Here is a 15229-nt window from a genome sequence, read left to right on the forward strand (position 1 = left end):
AAAGGGCTCTTTTAATAGAATTATTACCTATAAAATAGAATATGGGTGTTTTGTGATTTAGGACAATGAATATTAATCTTCCCACTTCATATGATGGATGTTTTGGTCCATGAAAGACTGAGCATCTACAGGATAGTTGTTACTTGGCGAAAGAGTGGGTTGGAAAAATTGGCTTCAGAGTTTTTTTCTAGACTAGCAACTGGTTTCCTTTGGTGAGTCCAGGGAAAGCCAACTTTCCCAGCTGTGTTTTTCTTTTCTGAATAATGATAAGCATGAAGTAGCATCCTTATCCTTGCTTTGACTTCATTATTGAATGGGTGAGTGGTACATAAAATCAATGCATAGGAGGGGTGCCTGGCTGGCTCAGTTGTTAGAGCATGTAACTCTTGAGCTCTGGATTGTAAGTTCAAGCCCCACACTGGGTATAGAGATTACTGAAACTTAAAAAAAATTATAAATTAGGGGCACCTGGGTGGTTCAGTTGGTTAAGCGTCCGATTTCAGCTTAGGTCATGATCTCAGGGTTTGTGGGTTTGAGCCCCGCGTCAGGCTCTGTGCTGACAGCTCAGATCCTGGAGCCTGCTTCGGAGTTTGTGTCTCCCTCTGTCTCTCTGCCCCTCCCCCACTCATGCTCAGTCTTTCTCTGTCTCTCAAATAAACATTAAAAAATAATAATAAAATAAATTTTGAAAAATTAAAAAATTAAAATCAGCACATAAGAACTGTGGCAACCTCAAAGCCCTGCATAAACCTTTAGCTTCTGTCACTTTGAAGATCTTCAGTAAACTGCTTGGTAGAAGATTGTTGATGGAAAATAAAACCCCCGAATTTTCCCATTTCTTCACCTTCCTGTGCTAAGAAATGATGATTTAAGAAGAGAAATGAGATAGGGGCGCCTGGGTGGCTCAGTCGATTAAGTGGCCGACTTGGACTCAGGTCATGATCTCATGGTTTGTGGGTTTGAGCCCCATGTCAGGCTCTGTGCTGACAGCTCAGAGCCTTGAGCCTGCTTTGGATTCTGGGTCTCCCTCTTTATCTGTCTCTCTCTCTCTCAAAAATAAATAAACATTAAAAAATTTTTAAAAGAAATCAGATAGAAACAGAAACCAAAACACTTGCACTTCTCAGTATGGAGTGCTTTGTTTTCCACCATCCATTACTCAAACTTTCCTGATGTATTGAGATGAGTTAAGCTTTGGTCCAGTTCTCCATGTACTTAATTAGTTTTAGAGTTCCTCTGATGAGCTCATCAGTCTAAAGTTGTAAGAATGATTACCACTATTTTCAGTGGACATAGTGGAAGGTTGTGCACATGAAATGTAGAATTGACAGTGATTCTGTTGCCCTGATAGTGTGTTATTTAATAACTGCAAACAGTGTGTGCCTATCAGGGTAGCTTCTTTGTCCCCTTCATTATTTGGGGGGGGGGGGGTGGTGGGTAAGGAAGCAGCAGTTCTACAGAACTGGGATGACATAAGAAATGGCAGCCCCTTGTCTACTCTGCCTTGTTAGGATGGATTTATGCAAGAGAAGGGTAGTTGAGAATTCTGCATTGTAGCGGATGTGCTTTTCTACATTTAAGTAAATGTTTTGTTGGAATGAATCATTACTCTTTTTAATGTACTGTTAATTCTCTTCTCTTACAGGGTCCAGATCATCAAACAATTTTGTTTAACCATGGTGCAGTTCAGAATATTGCTCACCTACTAACCTCAGTATCTTACAAAGTAAGATGTTAAAAATTATGGCCAGATTTTTATACTTTACTTTTGGTTTCTAGAGTCTTCATCTAGGAGGCCCATCTATTTTATTGGTGCTTTGATAGATATTGTGACCAAGAATAACATTTTATCAATAAAATGTTATGGGGCATTGTTATACTACAGCATCCTCTTTAAAAAATTTTAAAAGCCACCCTTGCCTTTGCATTTTATTCAGAATATGGTTGTGACTTGATTTGCTATTGATTTTTATAGTTTTCTCTGCTGTGATGTTGGTGCCAAAGCCACACATGAGGTGTTGCCTTGAAGTGTGTGGAAACAGTGGCTTGCTGTGTCAGAAAGGGCTTTGATTGAGCCACAGTGACTGAAACTTACAGTGTATACCCACATATATATCAACATTTAAAATGTGTTCCGTTTTGTATTTTAGGTTAAAAAGTCAAAGGTTTTCAGACTTGCTAATTAAATTTTCTTCACTCTTTTATATATAGGTAAACAGCATCACGTTATATAATCAAATGTTACGTTAAAACTTGTGTCACTTCATTGTTGTCCAACTAGTAAGTTATAGCAAATAATGGGGCATTGTCCTAATTGTGTCACATTAGTGCTGGTATGCCAGGAGTTTGTTGTAGAGCAGAGAGAGCAGTAGTCCTTTTTGTCTTCTGTCCTCTTGCACTGATTCTGATCTGCTCTTTTTTTGGTGCTTGGCTGTATTGCAGCCTGCTACTACCTATGTTCTTTCTACTTGAGAGACCCAAAGTTTGATCCTGGTGAAGCACTCACAAGGATAGGAATGGGGAATGGACCCGGCTTGAAATTAATCAGAGCCGGGAGAGAGCTGCTTCCTCTGCCCTGTGCCACATAGAAGCAGGAAGCAGTCAGCACTGGCACACGAAGAAACGATTGCTGGGGTGGCTACTCACTGCCCCTCCTCTTTGTCTTCTTTAACTCCCTCAATTCTCCCTCCTTTTCTTTCTTGTCTTTTCTGCACCAAGCTTCCTTATCTACTGTAACAGATATGGGTTGTGGAAGGAAAAAGGTTTTGGTGACATTGCTTTTTGTAACGTTTGCTCCATTGTCAGTATCACTGACATATTTTATGTCCCACATTTTAGGTGTGCACATGCTAGGGCAGCAGGTCATTGCCAAAGTGAGGGACAGGGCTTCCCCACACTTCAGCTGCCCAGCCTGCCAATCTTGAGTTGCACACAAAAACATCACATGTGAACTCAGGCTTGGAAATGAGGATGAGACTGATGAAAACTGAACAGAAAGAGTGAAAAATAATAGCTCTCATAGGAGCACCTACAAATTGTAAAATATGCCGTATGTGGTCAAGAGTTTGGCCTCAGTAATCTAGTTATGAGGAATAGGAACACAATTCATGGGTGTTGTAAAAATGAAATTAGTCCTTTTCAAATTTTTACTGTAATTTTGTTTCCTCTCCTTCTGTTCTCTTTGCCCCAACCCCATCCCGTATATGACTGTAAGAGCACACTGTTTTTCATTTGTTCCTAGTTTCTCGTCTTCAGTTCTCTGGTTTGTAGTTTGGGAAGAAGTACCCTACTTGAAAGGCAGTTGGTGATTAATTGTTATTAAGTTTTCTTTGTCTTACTAACATTGGATTTTGTACATTGTTCTTTTAAATTTGACTAGGAATTTATCTGAATTTTAGTTGCCACTTTTTCCTGTTCTTTTCATTCAAAATTAATTTCAGCTTTTTATAATTAAGTTTAACTTTCTCTACTCTTCAGATATACAGGTGTTATTTTTATTCCTTTGAGGCCTTCTTTTAGTATTTTGTTTTTTCAGAAGAGTTTAGATTCTGAGACATTTAAAATGCATAAATGCATTTTTTTTATTTATTGTTACAGGTTCGAATGCAAGCACTGAAATGCTTCTCAGTTTTAGCTTTTGAAAACCCCCAGGTATCGATGACGCTGGTAAATGGTAGGCTGGAACTTTGAATGGCATCTACATGATTTAATTTATGAACTTTGTAGATTTAAAGAATTCCTTAATTCTTGTTCTTTGCTTTATTTCTAGTTTTGGTTGATGGAGAATTATTACCACAAATTTTTGTGAAGATGTTACAGAGGGATAAACCTATTGAGATGCAGCTCACATCAGCAAAATGGTAAAAAATCAAGATAGTGTGGGAAGAATGACAGTGCTTTATCAATATGTTAAGAGTATTTTTGAACAGCCTAATTAGCTCACTTCCAGTCCCTATCTTCTTTCAGGATTTTAGAATTTGCAAGTCATGGGATTGTCTCACATTTTATTAAATGGGCATGAATTTTTTTACTCCGCTTCCTACTAGTAGCATGCAGAGTGGCAACACTCATTTAATTAATGGCTAAGACTGTCTACAGAAAATTACTTTGTTTCATTCAAGCAAATTACTTTGTTTCATTCTCCTTATTTCAGTTGAAATAAAACAGAATTACATCAGATTTAACTAACAGATTTATGGTAAGGATTAAGACAAGAAAATATAAAGATGTGAAAATATGGAGTGAGAATTAGTTGAGGTTGATAACCAAGGCATGATTTCATAAAATATGGCTTCCTCAAGTTTAGAAAAACAAAGCATAAAATTCTCATAGAGATGTGACAGTTTATAAGATAGTCAAGTTCTTATTATTAGCACATGTCCTGGCTCATATAAGTATTAAGTACATGTCAGTTCTGTAATTATCAATACGTTAATAGGTTGAGCACCTATTCTTTGCTAAATTAATTGTTGAGTTCCAGTATTTAAGAATTTGTGGCTCTCTAGTATTTTGGTGAGAGTAAGGAATTTTCAGTAAAATACTAATGGATCGTGAATTTTTTGTTTTTTTTTTTAATATGAGTATACTGTTTTGTATTTTTGCGTGTTTTTTGTCTTTGCAATTGAGCATTTGCCTCTTTATTTGTAAGGTGAATTCTCTCATGGAACTGGTTTCAAAAAACAATGTGGGTAACAAGTCTTAAGATAAACAGTTCAGTCCTCAACAATCTAAGTAAAAATTTTATTTTTTTTTTTAATAGCTTTCTGTAGAAGCCAGGATATTGAGTGTTTTAGTCCTTCCCCTGCCCCCTCAGCTTACTAAAGGAATCTAATTCAAAAAGGAAATTCATTAATTTAAGTTTCTGAAGTGCTCAGTGTTCAGTACCTGCTTAGGGAGGACCAAGTAATTTTATTCTTATTCAAAGCCAGATATAATAGTGAAGGTAAATTGTTTTTCAGTAGAACCAAATCATTGACCCAGTTCTCAAAACCATTGCTGGCAAGCTCTGAAGAGTTAGTAGTTAATTTCTGATAGCTAGCTCTGTGACAAGTTAAGTGCTTCTTCTGTGATACTTACACTACCTTTCTTGGAGTTAAAATATCCCAACTTCATTTAATCTTAGACAGTGTTAACTTTATATTTACTTTTAACTCTTTCCCCTTTATATTATGGAAAATTTTAACAAAACAGTATAGAGACAAGTATAAGGAACTCCAATGTGTCCAGCACCTAGCTTCAAAGCTTATCCTCTTATCCTTTATTTTTAAAACAATTTTGCATGTATTTTTGAAAAATATCTGGCTTACTGTCTAGATCTATCAGTTGTTTTTGAATTGGTAGACCCTCATATAAGGTAATGTGAAAACCTTCTCCCTCAAGATAAATAAGAATAGCTGTCTTATTTTTTTTACCCATAATATTTTAAAGGTGGGGAGTTTTTCTTTTAGAGCTTTAAAACACAAGCAGAAATTTACTCTCTGCCATCTTATTCCAGTTTAACTTACATGTGTAGAGCTGGAGCAATTCGGACAGATGACAACTGTATTGTATTAAAGGTGAGCTAATTAATTCTAAACACATGTGAACATTACACAGTCCTAAGTGTTGAATATAAATATTGGTATTCCCTTTTTTTTTCTCCTTTTTATACATTTATCACCATGGTTTGTGTGCATAGCATAAAATAACATTATTAAAACGTAACGCTTTTCTTTTAAATGAAATGCCATGTAATTTTAAATTTTTTAAAAAAGAATATTTAATTATTTTTGAGGGAGAGAGAGACAGTGTGAGCAGGGGAGGAGCAGAGAGAGAGAGAGAGAGGGAGACACAGACTCCAAAGCAGGCTCCAGGCTCTAAGCTGTCAGCACAGAGCCTGACGCGGGGCTCAAACTCACGAACCGTGAGATCATGACCTGAGCCAAAGTCGTACATTTAACCTACTGAGCCACCCAGGTGCCCCATATGATGCCATGTAATTTTCAAAAATTGGTTTTAGATGTGTTTTAAGAGTCAAAATGAAATCGTTCCTGTCACCTTTTTCATTTTTGTTAAATTAGGATATAGAAATTGTAAAAATATGTAAAATTCAGGTGAAATAGAAAATATATTTTAATCCTTGATTTTCATTAAACTTACAACATAGTTTTATAGGCAAGCAGTTCACCAGCTCTGCAGATAAAGATTTTTTATCACCTTCATAGCAGATAATCAAAAGACATAATGAGAAAGAAAAGTAAATAACACATGAAAACCATCAACATCATTGTGACATGTCCAAAGCAACTAGAACTCAGGAAAAACCCACATAAGAGACTGTCCCTAAAAGTTCTAAGACCTCGAGTCTCATTTCAGCACTCCTACCACCAACTGGCTTGGGTAACCCTGGACACATCCCTTATTCTTTTGGTGACTCATGAAAATGGAAGCAATAATTTTTGTTCGTCTATTCCACAGGGTTATTTTGAAGATAACAGTATGTTAAATATGTTAAATGTTTTATTAGCCACAAAGAACGATGTAAATAAAATATCATTTTATGAATGCAAGATCTCTCATTTTCAGTGTGCAAAATGAACCCAAGGATTAAAGAGCATTAAGACTAATGTTTGTTTAGACTTTGGTGAAGCAACTCAATTATTTTAATGAGATCTGAGGACCCCCTAAGTAAGCAACACTGTGTAAAATTCTAAGGGCTTTCATGCAAGTAACCTTGGTTTATTTATTCAAATGCTTTACCCCTCTGTTTCCTCCATATTGGTAAACTATGTTAATAGCATCTTCTTTGTGTAGTATTTGTGAGTGGTTAATTCAATAATCTGTGAATTTATGGATTGATAAATGTTAGTAATTGTTCAAAAGAAAATAAGAATAAGGCTTTCCTCTTGGAAGCCTGGGGTTGTATTATAAAGCACACAGTAGCCTGATAGGAAATCAATAGTGAACAATAAAGTGCTACCCTCTATGATAAAAATACAGTAGAAATTTAGGAAGGAGCAAAGCACAGTTGAGTTGACTATGATAATGGAGGAAAGCTTCCTATAATTAGAGCATTTCAGTTTCCACTTCAACGTTACTCTTTAAAGTGGGTTCATCAGCCTTAGAAATAGTAAATAGGGGCACGTGGGTGGCTCAGTCAGTTGAGCGTCCGACTTCAGATCGGGTCGTGATCTCATAGTTTGTGTGTTCGAGCTCCCCATCAGGCTTGCTGCTGTCTGTGCAGAGCCCACTTCCGGATCCTCTATCCCTCCCCGGCTCATGTTCAAAATTTAAAAAAGAAGAAGAAATAATAAATACATGGGATTTTTTTTTTCTTATCAAGGACCTAATGTAGATAAATTACCAAGACCAGAACTAAGATTTTTGAAGGACCTCAGGTAAAATTGGACTAGTAGATACAGTCATTTTAGGGAGTTACTTGGAAAACCTAGGAACTGTGATGGATGCATTTTACTCACTTAAAGGAAAACTCATGAAATCTGAGTAATGGTAAGATCACTGAATTTTTAAAGTTGTATTTTGATTTTGCAACTGTAGGTATTGATCCCCAAACAAAAAATAAAAGCCATCCCATCCATATTATTCGCTAAGGAAAAGATAGCATACTTTTTCTAAGGCAAAGTTGTTCCTGATTAAACTGCTGGATGTCTTTTAAGTAAATAAATACATAGGTGGAACAGAAACATCACACATGATTTATTAGAGATTCTTAAATGTCTTTTGTAGGTTGTACAATAAAGTTTCAATTTTATCCATCACAAAGGCCTGATGGGAGTTTGTATTAATGCACTTCTGTTGTATGATTAGATTGGGTATGCCAGAGCAAATGATTAATATACTCTGAACTTTGTTTTTACATTCCAAAAAAACCTTTTTATTCTCTGAAAGTACTTATTCAAACATTTGATAACAAACCTGACTGCCACTAAAAACCGTTGAGTTGATTCACTTATTTTATGCTCTCCATCAAGCTTTTTCCTTTACCACAAAGCCAATAATTAATTTCACTACCTTCCAGACACTGCCTTGTTTGGTTCGAATGTGCAGTAAGGAGAGATTACTAGAGGAGAGAGTTGAAGGAGCTGAGACACTCGCCTATCTGATTGAACCAGATGTTGAGCTACAGAGAATCGCTAGCATAACTGATCACCTCATTGCCATGCTTGCTGATTATTTCAAGTATCCCAGCTCAGTGAGTGCCATCACTGATATTAAAAGGGTATGTTCTGTTTTCCTTTTCAGCAGCTCAAGCGAAGGGATTTTTTAAAAGGTTTTCTTACTGCTCACAACTTTGAACCAATTGATAATTACAGTTCAGAGCCCTTTTAAATAAAGGAATCTTCCTTTAAATGAAGGAATCTTTGATAACAAAGATGATGTTTTATGGGTTTTTGAAGCCAGTCTATTTCATGTAATTACCAGAAATTTTTTACTAAGCAGGAAATCAGGAAGGAAGAAAATTATGTCCCTAATTCCCAACTAAAACCCAAAAATAATGGTGTATCTAAGCTGGGTGTTGACATTACAGCAACATCATCTAATCCTGTTTAAGTTCCCAGAATCATCTATGTTGCTATATTCTCATTCTTTAGGTCAAGGGTGTTCTTCTGTGATAGGTGACTGAGTGGCCTTATTTTACTCTCTGCCATTGTCTTTCTCTTTCACTGTCTAACTTTTGTCATCTTCTCTTTCCTTGCTTCAGTTTTATATTGTGTTTTGGTCCTGCTAGTGTCAGCTAAAGTACTATTTAACCTCTAGTTTGAGACCATAAGAACCAAACTGTGCTTTTCTCAAACTTTTTCACAAACCGTAAGTTCCTTAGAATAGCTAGATAGGTCTTTTGACTTTGTTCTTCTCAGCCTGTTTGTCATATCCATTTCTCTAAGCATAGGAGAACAATATTCAATTAGAGAAAGTTTGTTTTTTTTTTTTTTAAGGAGATCATGGTAGAAAAAGCATTGATTGTCTCCTAATTAGTAACCAGTACTGTTTCATGAATGTGACTGTATTTTTGATGCCAGTGGTCCCGATGGTAAATTTTTAAAAACTTTCCTCTTGACCTTTCTCATGCCCCTGAGTTTCCCAAAACTTCATTTGGCAGGCAACTGTTTATTTGGCATTTAACATTGAAAATAAAATGAACTCTTAAGGGTTTATGTTTTCTCTGTCTCAGAAAGGGCCCGAAGTAACCTTCACTGTTACTGGTATTAGTCATGTACACTACGTATTAAAGTTAGCGCCTGCTCTTCCTTTAGTGGTATTGTTTTTGCAGCACAGGTAATGGGTTACATTGAACCAGCTACCTTGTTTGTTTTCCCTTGTGGACTTCCTCACGCTGACACAGTATTTCACTGGTATAAAGATACATGAGCAAGTCCTAACTGTGGCCTCATGAACACCCTCAGTTGACTGTCCAGACAAGGCAAACAGGATACTCTGATGGACAGAAGAGTGAGGAAACATAGTTACAAGAACTTGTGGCCTATATATGTGTAAATCATTTAACTGGTATAGAGAAGATTATTCCTCTGTTTTTGATGATGGATTATACAGTGGTTTCTGACCATAAAAATATAGACACTAGACCCATAGTCGGAAATTCTTGCATGTTAGTAAGTGCATGATTTTCATGGTATATGTTAATCCAAGTCAATATTCTAACTATATGTTATGACTAGAAAGTACTTACGACTTTAGATATTTCAGAACTTATACATCAAAATGAGTGTTGTATATTGAGGAGTTCCTCCCATAATCCATCAGTGCCTGCTTTGATCAAAATATTTTTAGAACTACTGTTGTTACTCTAAATGATGTTACCCAGCTGGATTTATTTCCCCATCTTCACACAGCACAGTCAGTAACAATTAACTTAAAACTCTTACTTGATGAAGATATATCATTGTTAGGGTTTTGTAGCTAATAAGCCACTTAGCTCTTCAGGAAGTTTCAAAGAAGGGTCTTAGAATGTTATAAATAACACATCATTGCATAAAGGTGAACCTTTCAAAGGCAACTCATTTGGAGTGGTAGTCATTTGGGTGAATTAGTTATAAAATTATGTACATTATTGATAAGCTTTATATACTTAACGATTTGTAGTCATTTAAAGTGTTGTGAGAACATGCTTCTATTTCACATCTATGGTGGTTTAGTGACAAAACAGGTGTATGGAAGAATTGATCATTTAAAAACTTTACATGTGTAAAGTTAGCATTAATTGTTTTCATACCAGTAAGTAATTTTAATAAATGTATCAAAAAAGCCTCCGAATATAAATCTCAGGTAATTGTAATAGATACATAGCAATCATTACCTTGGTGTATTGTTTATTAAGGATTTTCACAAAGGTTTCCCTCTTTTCTAAAATCTTAGTAAATACTGAAATCGGGCCAGCGCTGTTCTTCATGTTTAAGAAAACCTTCTAAAAGTACTGTAGCAGCACTCAAGTTTTACCAGCTGTATTCTGAGGCTAGAAAGGCCTGAATGTGCCTTGTTCTTGAGGAGGGCATTTCAAAGAGCTGGTGTGAGCAAGCATCAGTGCCACTAAAACTCCTCTCTAGGAACGCTGTTTAGGGGTCAGAGTTTCACAAAGGTCTTTCATATACCATTCCAGTGTCAAACGTTGTGTCCACTTTTAGACAGAAGCAGACTGCATGCATTCTAGGTCATATTGGCACAAACACAGGAGTGGCTCAGTCCTATGTGAACAGAACCCCAAAATAACCAGGAATTCAATGATAGCACTAATATCTTAATAGTGGTTAAAATTTTTTTCCAACTCAGATAGTTTTATTGAAAATTAAATATGTAGACTGAGTTGCAATATACCTTTTGTTTCCCCGTCCATAGCTTGATCATGACTTAAAACACGCTCATGAACTCCGCCAGGCTGCATTCAAGCTCTATGCCTCTCTAGGAGCAAACGATGAAGACATCCGGAAGAAGGTGAGTCTGGGAGAGGGGCGTCCCCCAGTCCTGACAGCCAGCAGGCAGGGAGTGACGTCAGCCTGAAAGTCGTGGTGAAGAGCACTAACAGTGACTGTTTGAATATAATAAAGCAGAGTGACTAAAGGCATAATTGAAGAATGAATGGGACCCGGATTTGGGGGGTTGTTTGTTTTTAGAACATAGAGTGGCATGGCCGTGCTGGAATGACAAATAACTGGCGTGCTTTTTTCTGTCATTAATATGAATTATTATGTTGCACATTTTTGCATGTGTTGATAAAAATCAATTCTAGCACTGTGAAGCTTCAGACACCTTGAAAGATCTAACACTAGAATTGTAAATGTTATTTATGGAAATACTTCCCAATGCCATTGAGAAATTCAAATCCTTATTGTATATTGTTCTTTGATATGTGGCTTAGTTATGTTTTGATTTTTTTTTTGCTACTGTGCAAGTTTGATGTGAATAAAATCTTTGTGGAATAATGATTTTATGTTTAGTGAGTGGTCATCTGAATTTTCCAGTTCCCCAAAAATGTTTCACTGATATAGCACCTTATGTTACTATAGTCTAGTCTAACACTGAACTCCTGTTCTTCATGAGACTAGTTATAGGCAGGGACTAAAGTGTAGTAGTAAGCTCTGACCTGGCTGCCTCCACAAACTAAAAGGCTGGAGCTTCCCATTCAAAAAAAATGTAAGATAAATTTTACACATGGCTTTTAGGAACATCAGTAAATTAATCCACATGTTCTGTCTTGAAGAATTATAGCCAAAAGAGCAAATTGAGCATTGTTTACTGAACATGGCAGTTCACTAAATCTCCCATCTGTAGCCCTGTGAGAAAAATCGAAAAGTATTGGGAATTTACTGTGATTCAGAGAAGTACTTTGGGCTTATAGAACGAGAAGTATGGAATAACTGTAGGTTTATTAAAATAAATTGAAAAGGAACCATTGCTGAAGAAAATTGAAATAATAGATGAGATATGTGAGTAGCTTTGATTTAAAAATCAGTGCAAAAAACACAACTAACCTGAATGTTTTCCATGTACTTCAATTTAGTTAACAAGATGTTTTTGACTTGAAGTGTTTTAGTAAATATCTATGAAAATTCCTTTTGACACTTCTACGCTTTCATTCGTCATCTGTTACTTCAAGGCAAATATGCTAATGATCTGATATTCCCTGTATCTAAGCATGATTTATGAATGTTGATGCTGATATGTTTCATTCAGTTTAGGTACATGATATATTGCAAGGGAAGAGGCTTTTATAGCAACTCCTATAGATAAAACATTTTTTAAAAATTGACATTGACTGTATAACTTAAATACGTAATGATTTGTTTGGGGATGGTTATTAGGCCCATTGGAAAGAGAAGTATTTTGCCTATTCTTTTAGCTCAAGAAGGCTGTGCCATGGACTGAAAGGGAGATAGATAGATGGACCATAATGGGGGAAAGTAGGATGTCCATTTGTACTTCTTTGTACTTTTTTGTTAATAAACTACTGTTTTGGAATTAATGACTTAATTTGTGATATCATGTTCTATAGAAATACTTGGAATACAATAGTCTGATTAGTAGTCTATTAAAGCTTGTATTCATAATGTGTATAATTTCCTGGCAAGGCTAAATCTTGATAATTTCTGTAGAAAGATGACAAATAAAGAATAAGTTATAATATAATTTTTTTGTGTGGTAAAGAAAAGATACTGTGACATTCTTATGTGATGGGGATTATAGAGTTTTTAGGAAGATATTTAATCCTGGGAAATTAAGTGTTGGAATAATTTACAGTTTATAGCAACTACTGAAGAGAGAAATTGTCAAATGGAAAATATATAATTTGTGATAAAAATCTGCATGAAAATGGTTCTTAGGAGTGGAGAATCCTTATTTTCAGTGTATAAAAATTGGTAAATGATAACTCTTCCTTTGAATGCATTTATTTCTATTCCTTTTTTTTGTTGTTGAAATAATTATCTGAGATTTTTATTTGCTTTCTTCATGAAATAGTTATTTACCTTTTACACTTATGCCTTATAAACTTTGTATCCTTTTTTTGTGTAGATTCTTGAAGTACAATGTTTATTATTGTTTTATCTTTTAATGCAATATTTTTGCTTGCCAAGGTGGAATTTCAGTTACTGAGTTAATTGAGTAGAGAATCTGTGAAAGAAATTCCGAGGACTGTAGCCCTGTTCTCCCCACTCCTCCAAACAAAAGCAACAAAAAGACTGTTTTAGGATAAAAATATGAAGTGTTAATTTGGTCTGCCTTTTAAATTAAAAATAGGAATGTAATTCAATAAATACAGAAAATAACCTATATCCCATTGCCATATAATGGCCAGTTAAAGAAATGAGGTAGAATGAAGAAGAGAAAAAACTAGAGCAAAGAGGTAGAGACAGTGAGAGGTATACATAGCAATAAAGGAGAAAGATACAGGCCTTCTCGCTTTGTAGAGTTAGTCTATCTTATTGCTTCTAAAGACTTCTAAAGGCCTGCTTTTCTGTTTCTCGATCCTTCTCTCCGAGGTAGACCAAATTAAGCTAAAGACTGAATATGACCTACAGGTTAGAAATTTACCACTTCAGCTTTGGAGCAGTGTTGGTGGATTTCCATTAAAAGAAATCAACTGTATAATAGTCTTTGGAACCTAATAAGCACTCAATAAGTATTTGCTGAATAAATATAGAAATGAAAATACAGAAACCATAGACAGAGTGGCATTTCCTTTAATATGCTTGGATCTTTCTGTATCCTTCTGTTCAGAGCAAAGTTGGTATTCTGATTCCTGGCTCTGCGTTCATTATCACCCTGTGGCATACTGAAGTTTACCGTTTTCCCAGTGTCCTGTTAGAAAGTTAAGGAGGGTGGAAAAGTTCTGCTGGTGAGAGTGGAAAACATTACTTACTGTTGGCTGTAATATGAAGAGGGAGAAGCCCCAAGAAAAGATGAAGGACCACTGAGCATGACAACAGATGAGGCCTGGCCATAATGAACTTAGAATTGTAATTCAAGGATTTTGGTCAGAGAAAGCAAGGGCAGAGGCAGCAATTGAGAGCTCAGTGGAAGAAGGGTCCAGAGCACATTAGCAGGAAGTGTACTGACAGCAGGGCCAGGTAAAGATTAGCTGTAATCTCTGCCATGGACAGACAAAGTCTAGTCTCTAATGACAGCCTTTACTGCATATTAATGCTAAGAAGCATATGTTCATTTAATGGGACAGTAAAAAGGGAAGAAGATACCTAACATGATTTTAGGTATTGGCATCCCCAGTCAAAACTCCAGTCAGCAGTTAAGTCATGCAGAGGCAGTGCTGGCAGACAGTCCTGTAATTATGAAGCCAAATCCTTTATAACAAAAAATTGCTCTTATGAAGACTCTCACTTGATTCATACCTACTGATCATCAGTTAGGTTTGAAATTTAAAAGGATTGTCTCACTTTGACTCTCTTCAAGGAACTAGAGGAATTTATCATAAACAAGGTGAAATTGAGGAAAATAAGTAGTAAATATAAATTAAATTCAAGGAAATTAATAAACTTAATAAGATATGATTTTTATTTTTGATAAAAATAAGACACATTACAAATGTTAAATGCAGTACTTATTGTAGCCTTTGCTCCTTTAAGGTATCTGACTAAGGGAGCTTTTGAGAAAGTTTTCCTCTTGGATTTTGAGTACTTCTATCTTAGTTGCAGATCCCTTTTGAGGAACTAGAATGTAAGCTCCATGAGGGCAGGGATTTTTTTATGTTTTGCTCATCACCATATTCCCAGCATCTACAACACTGTCAGGTGCGTAGTTTGTACTTAATAAATACTTGAAGAAGGAATGGATGACAAAAAAAATGGACAGATGGATGAGTAAACCATATTGCAAAATTGCATCATTAAGCACCCTTAATCCAATTATATATGGCCTCTCTGCATTAAGAATTTTCATAACTATATTAGCAGTTACACAGGTATATGAACAGACAAGCTTTAAAATACAGGAAATCTATATCTGATCATATAGGCAAGGAGTTTCACTATACTTAGCACAGAGAAAATGCAAGAAATTCCCATTTTTTAATAGGCAGACAATCCCAAGGGTGTATCTTCTCGTTTTGACATAGATCAAAGAGAACATGTTTATGGTGTAGTAGTTGTTTAATTTTGAAATAATTTTTACCATTATTTCTTAGGGTTTTTTTGCGTGTGTGTCTACATGTATGAGTTTGAAAAATGTATAGCATTCACAAGTATGAATCTGGACCAGTGTTATA

General features: G+C 35.7%; 1 protein-coding gene across 2 annotated transcripts in view; it reads left to right on the plus strand.

Annotated features, from left to right (window-relative positions):
* The window catches only part of ARMC8 (armadillo repeat containing 8), a 108114-nt gene that overhangs the window by 49744 nt on the left and 43141 nt on the right, over window positions 1-15229 (plus strand). For both annotated transcript variants that reach the window (XM_047099554.1, XM_047099555.1), the window contains 6 exons: window positions 1646-1726; window positions 3598-3673; window positions 3770-3860; window positions 5495-5555; window positions 8018-8218; window positions 10852-10947. In XM_047099554.1, coding sequence (XP_046955510.1) covers window positions 1646-1726; window positions 3598-3673; window positions 3770-3860; window positions 5495-5555; window positions 8018-8218; window positions 10852-10947 — 606 coding nt within the window. The remainder of the gene's footprint in view (window positions 1-1645; window positions 1727-3597; window positions 3674-3769; window positions 3861-5494; window positions 5556-8017; window positions 8219-10851; window positions 10948-15229) is intronic.

Source organism: Lynx rufus, unplaced genomic scaffold (genome assembly GCF_022079265.1).
Source record: "Lynx rufus isolate CCGP_SWC_20201006 ecotype Redwood Valley unplaced genomic scaffold, mLynRuf1.p SCAF_5, whole genome shotgun sequence".
NCBI lineage: Eukaryota > Metazoa > Chordata > Mammalia > Carnivora > Felidae > Lynx > Lynx rufus.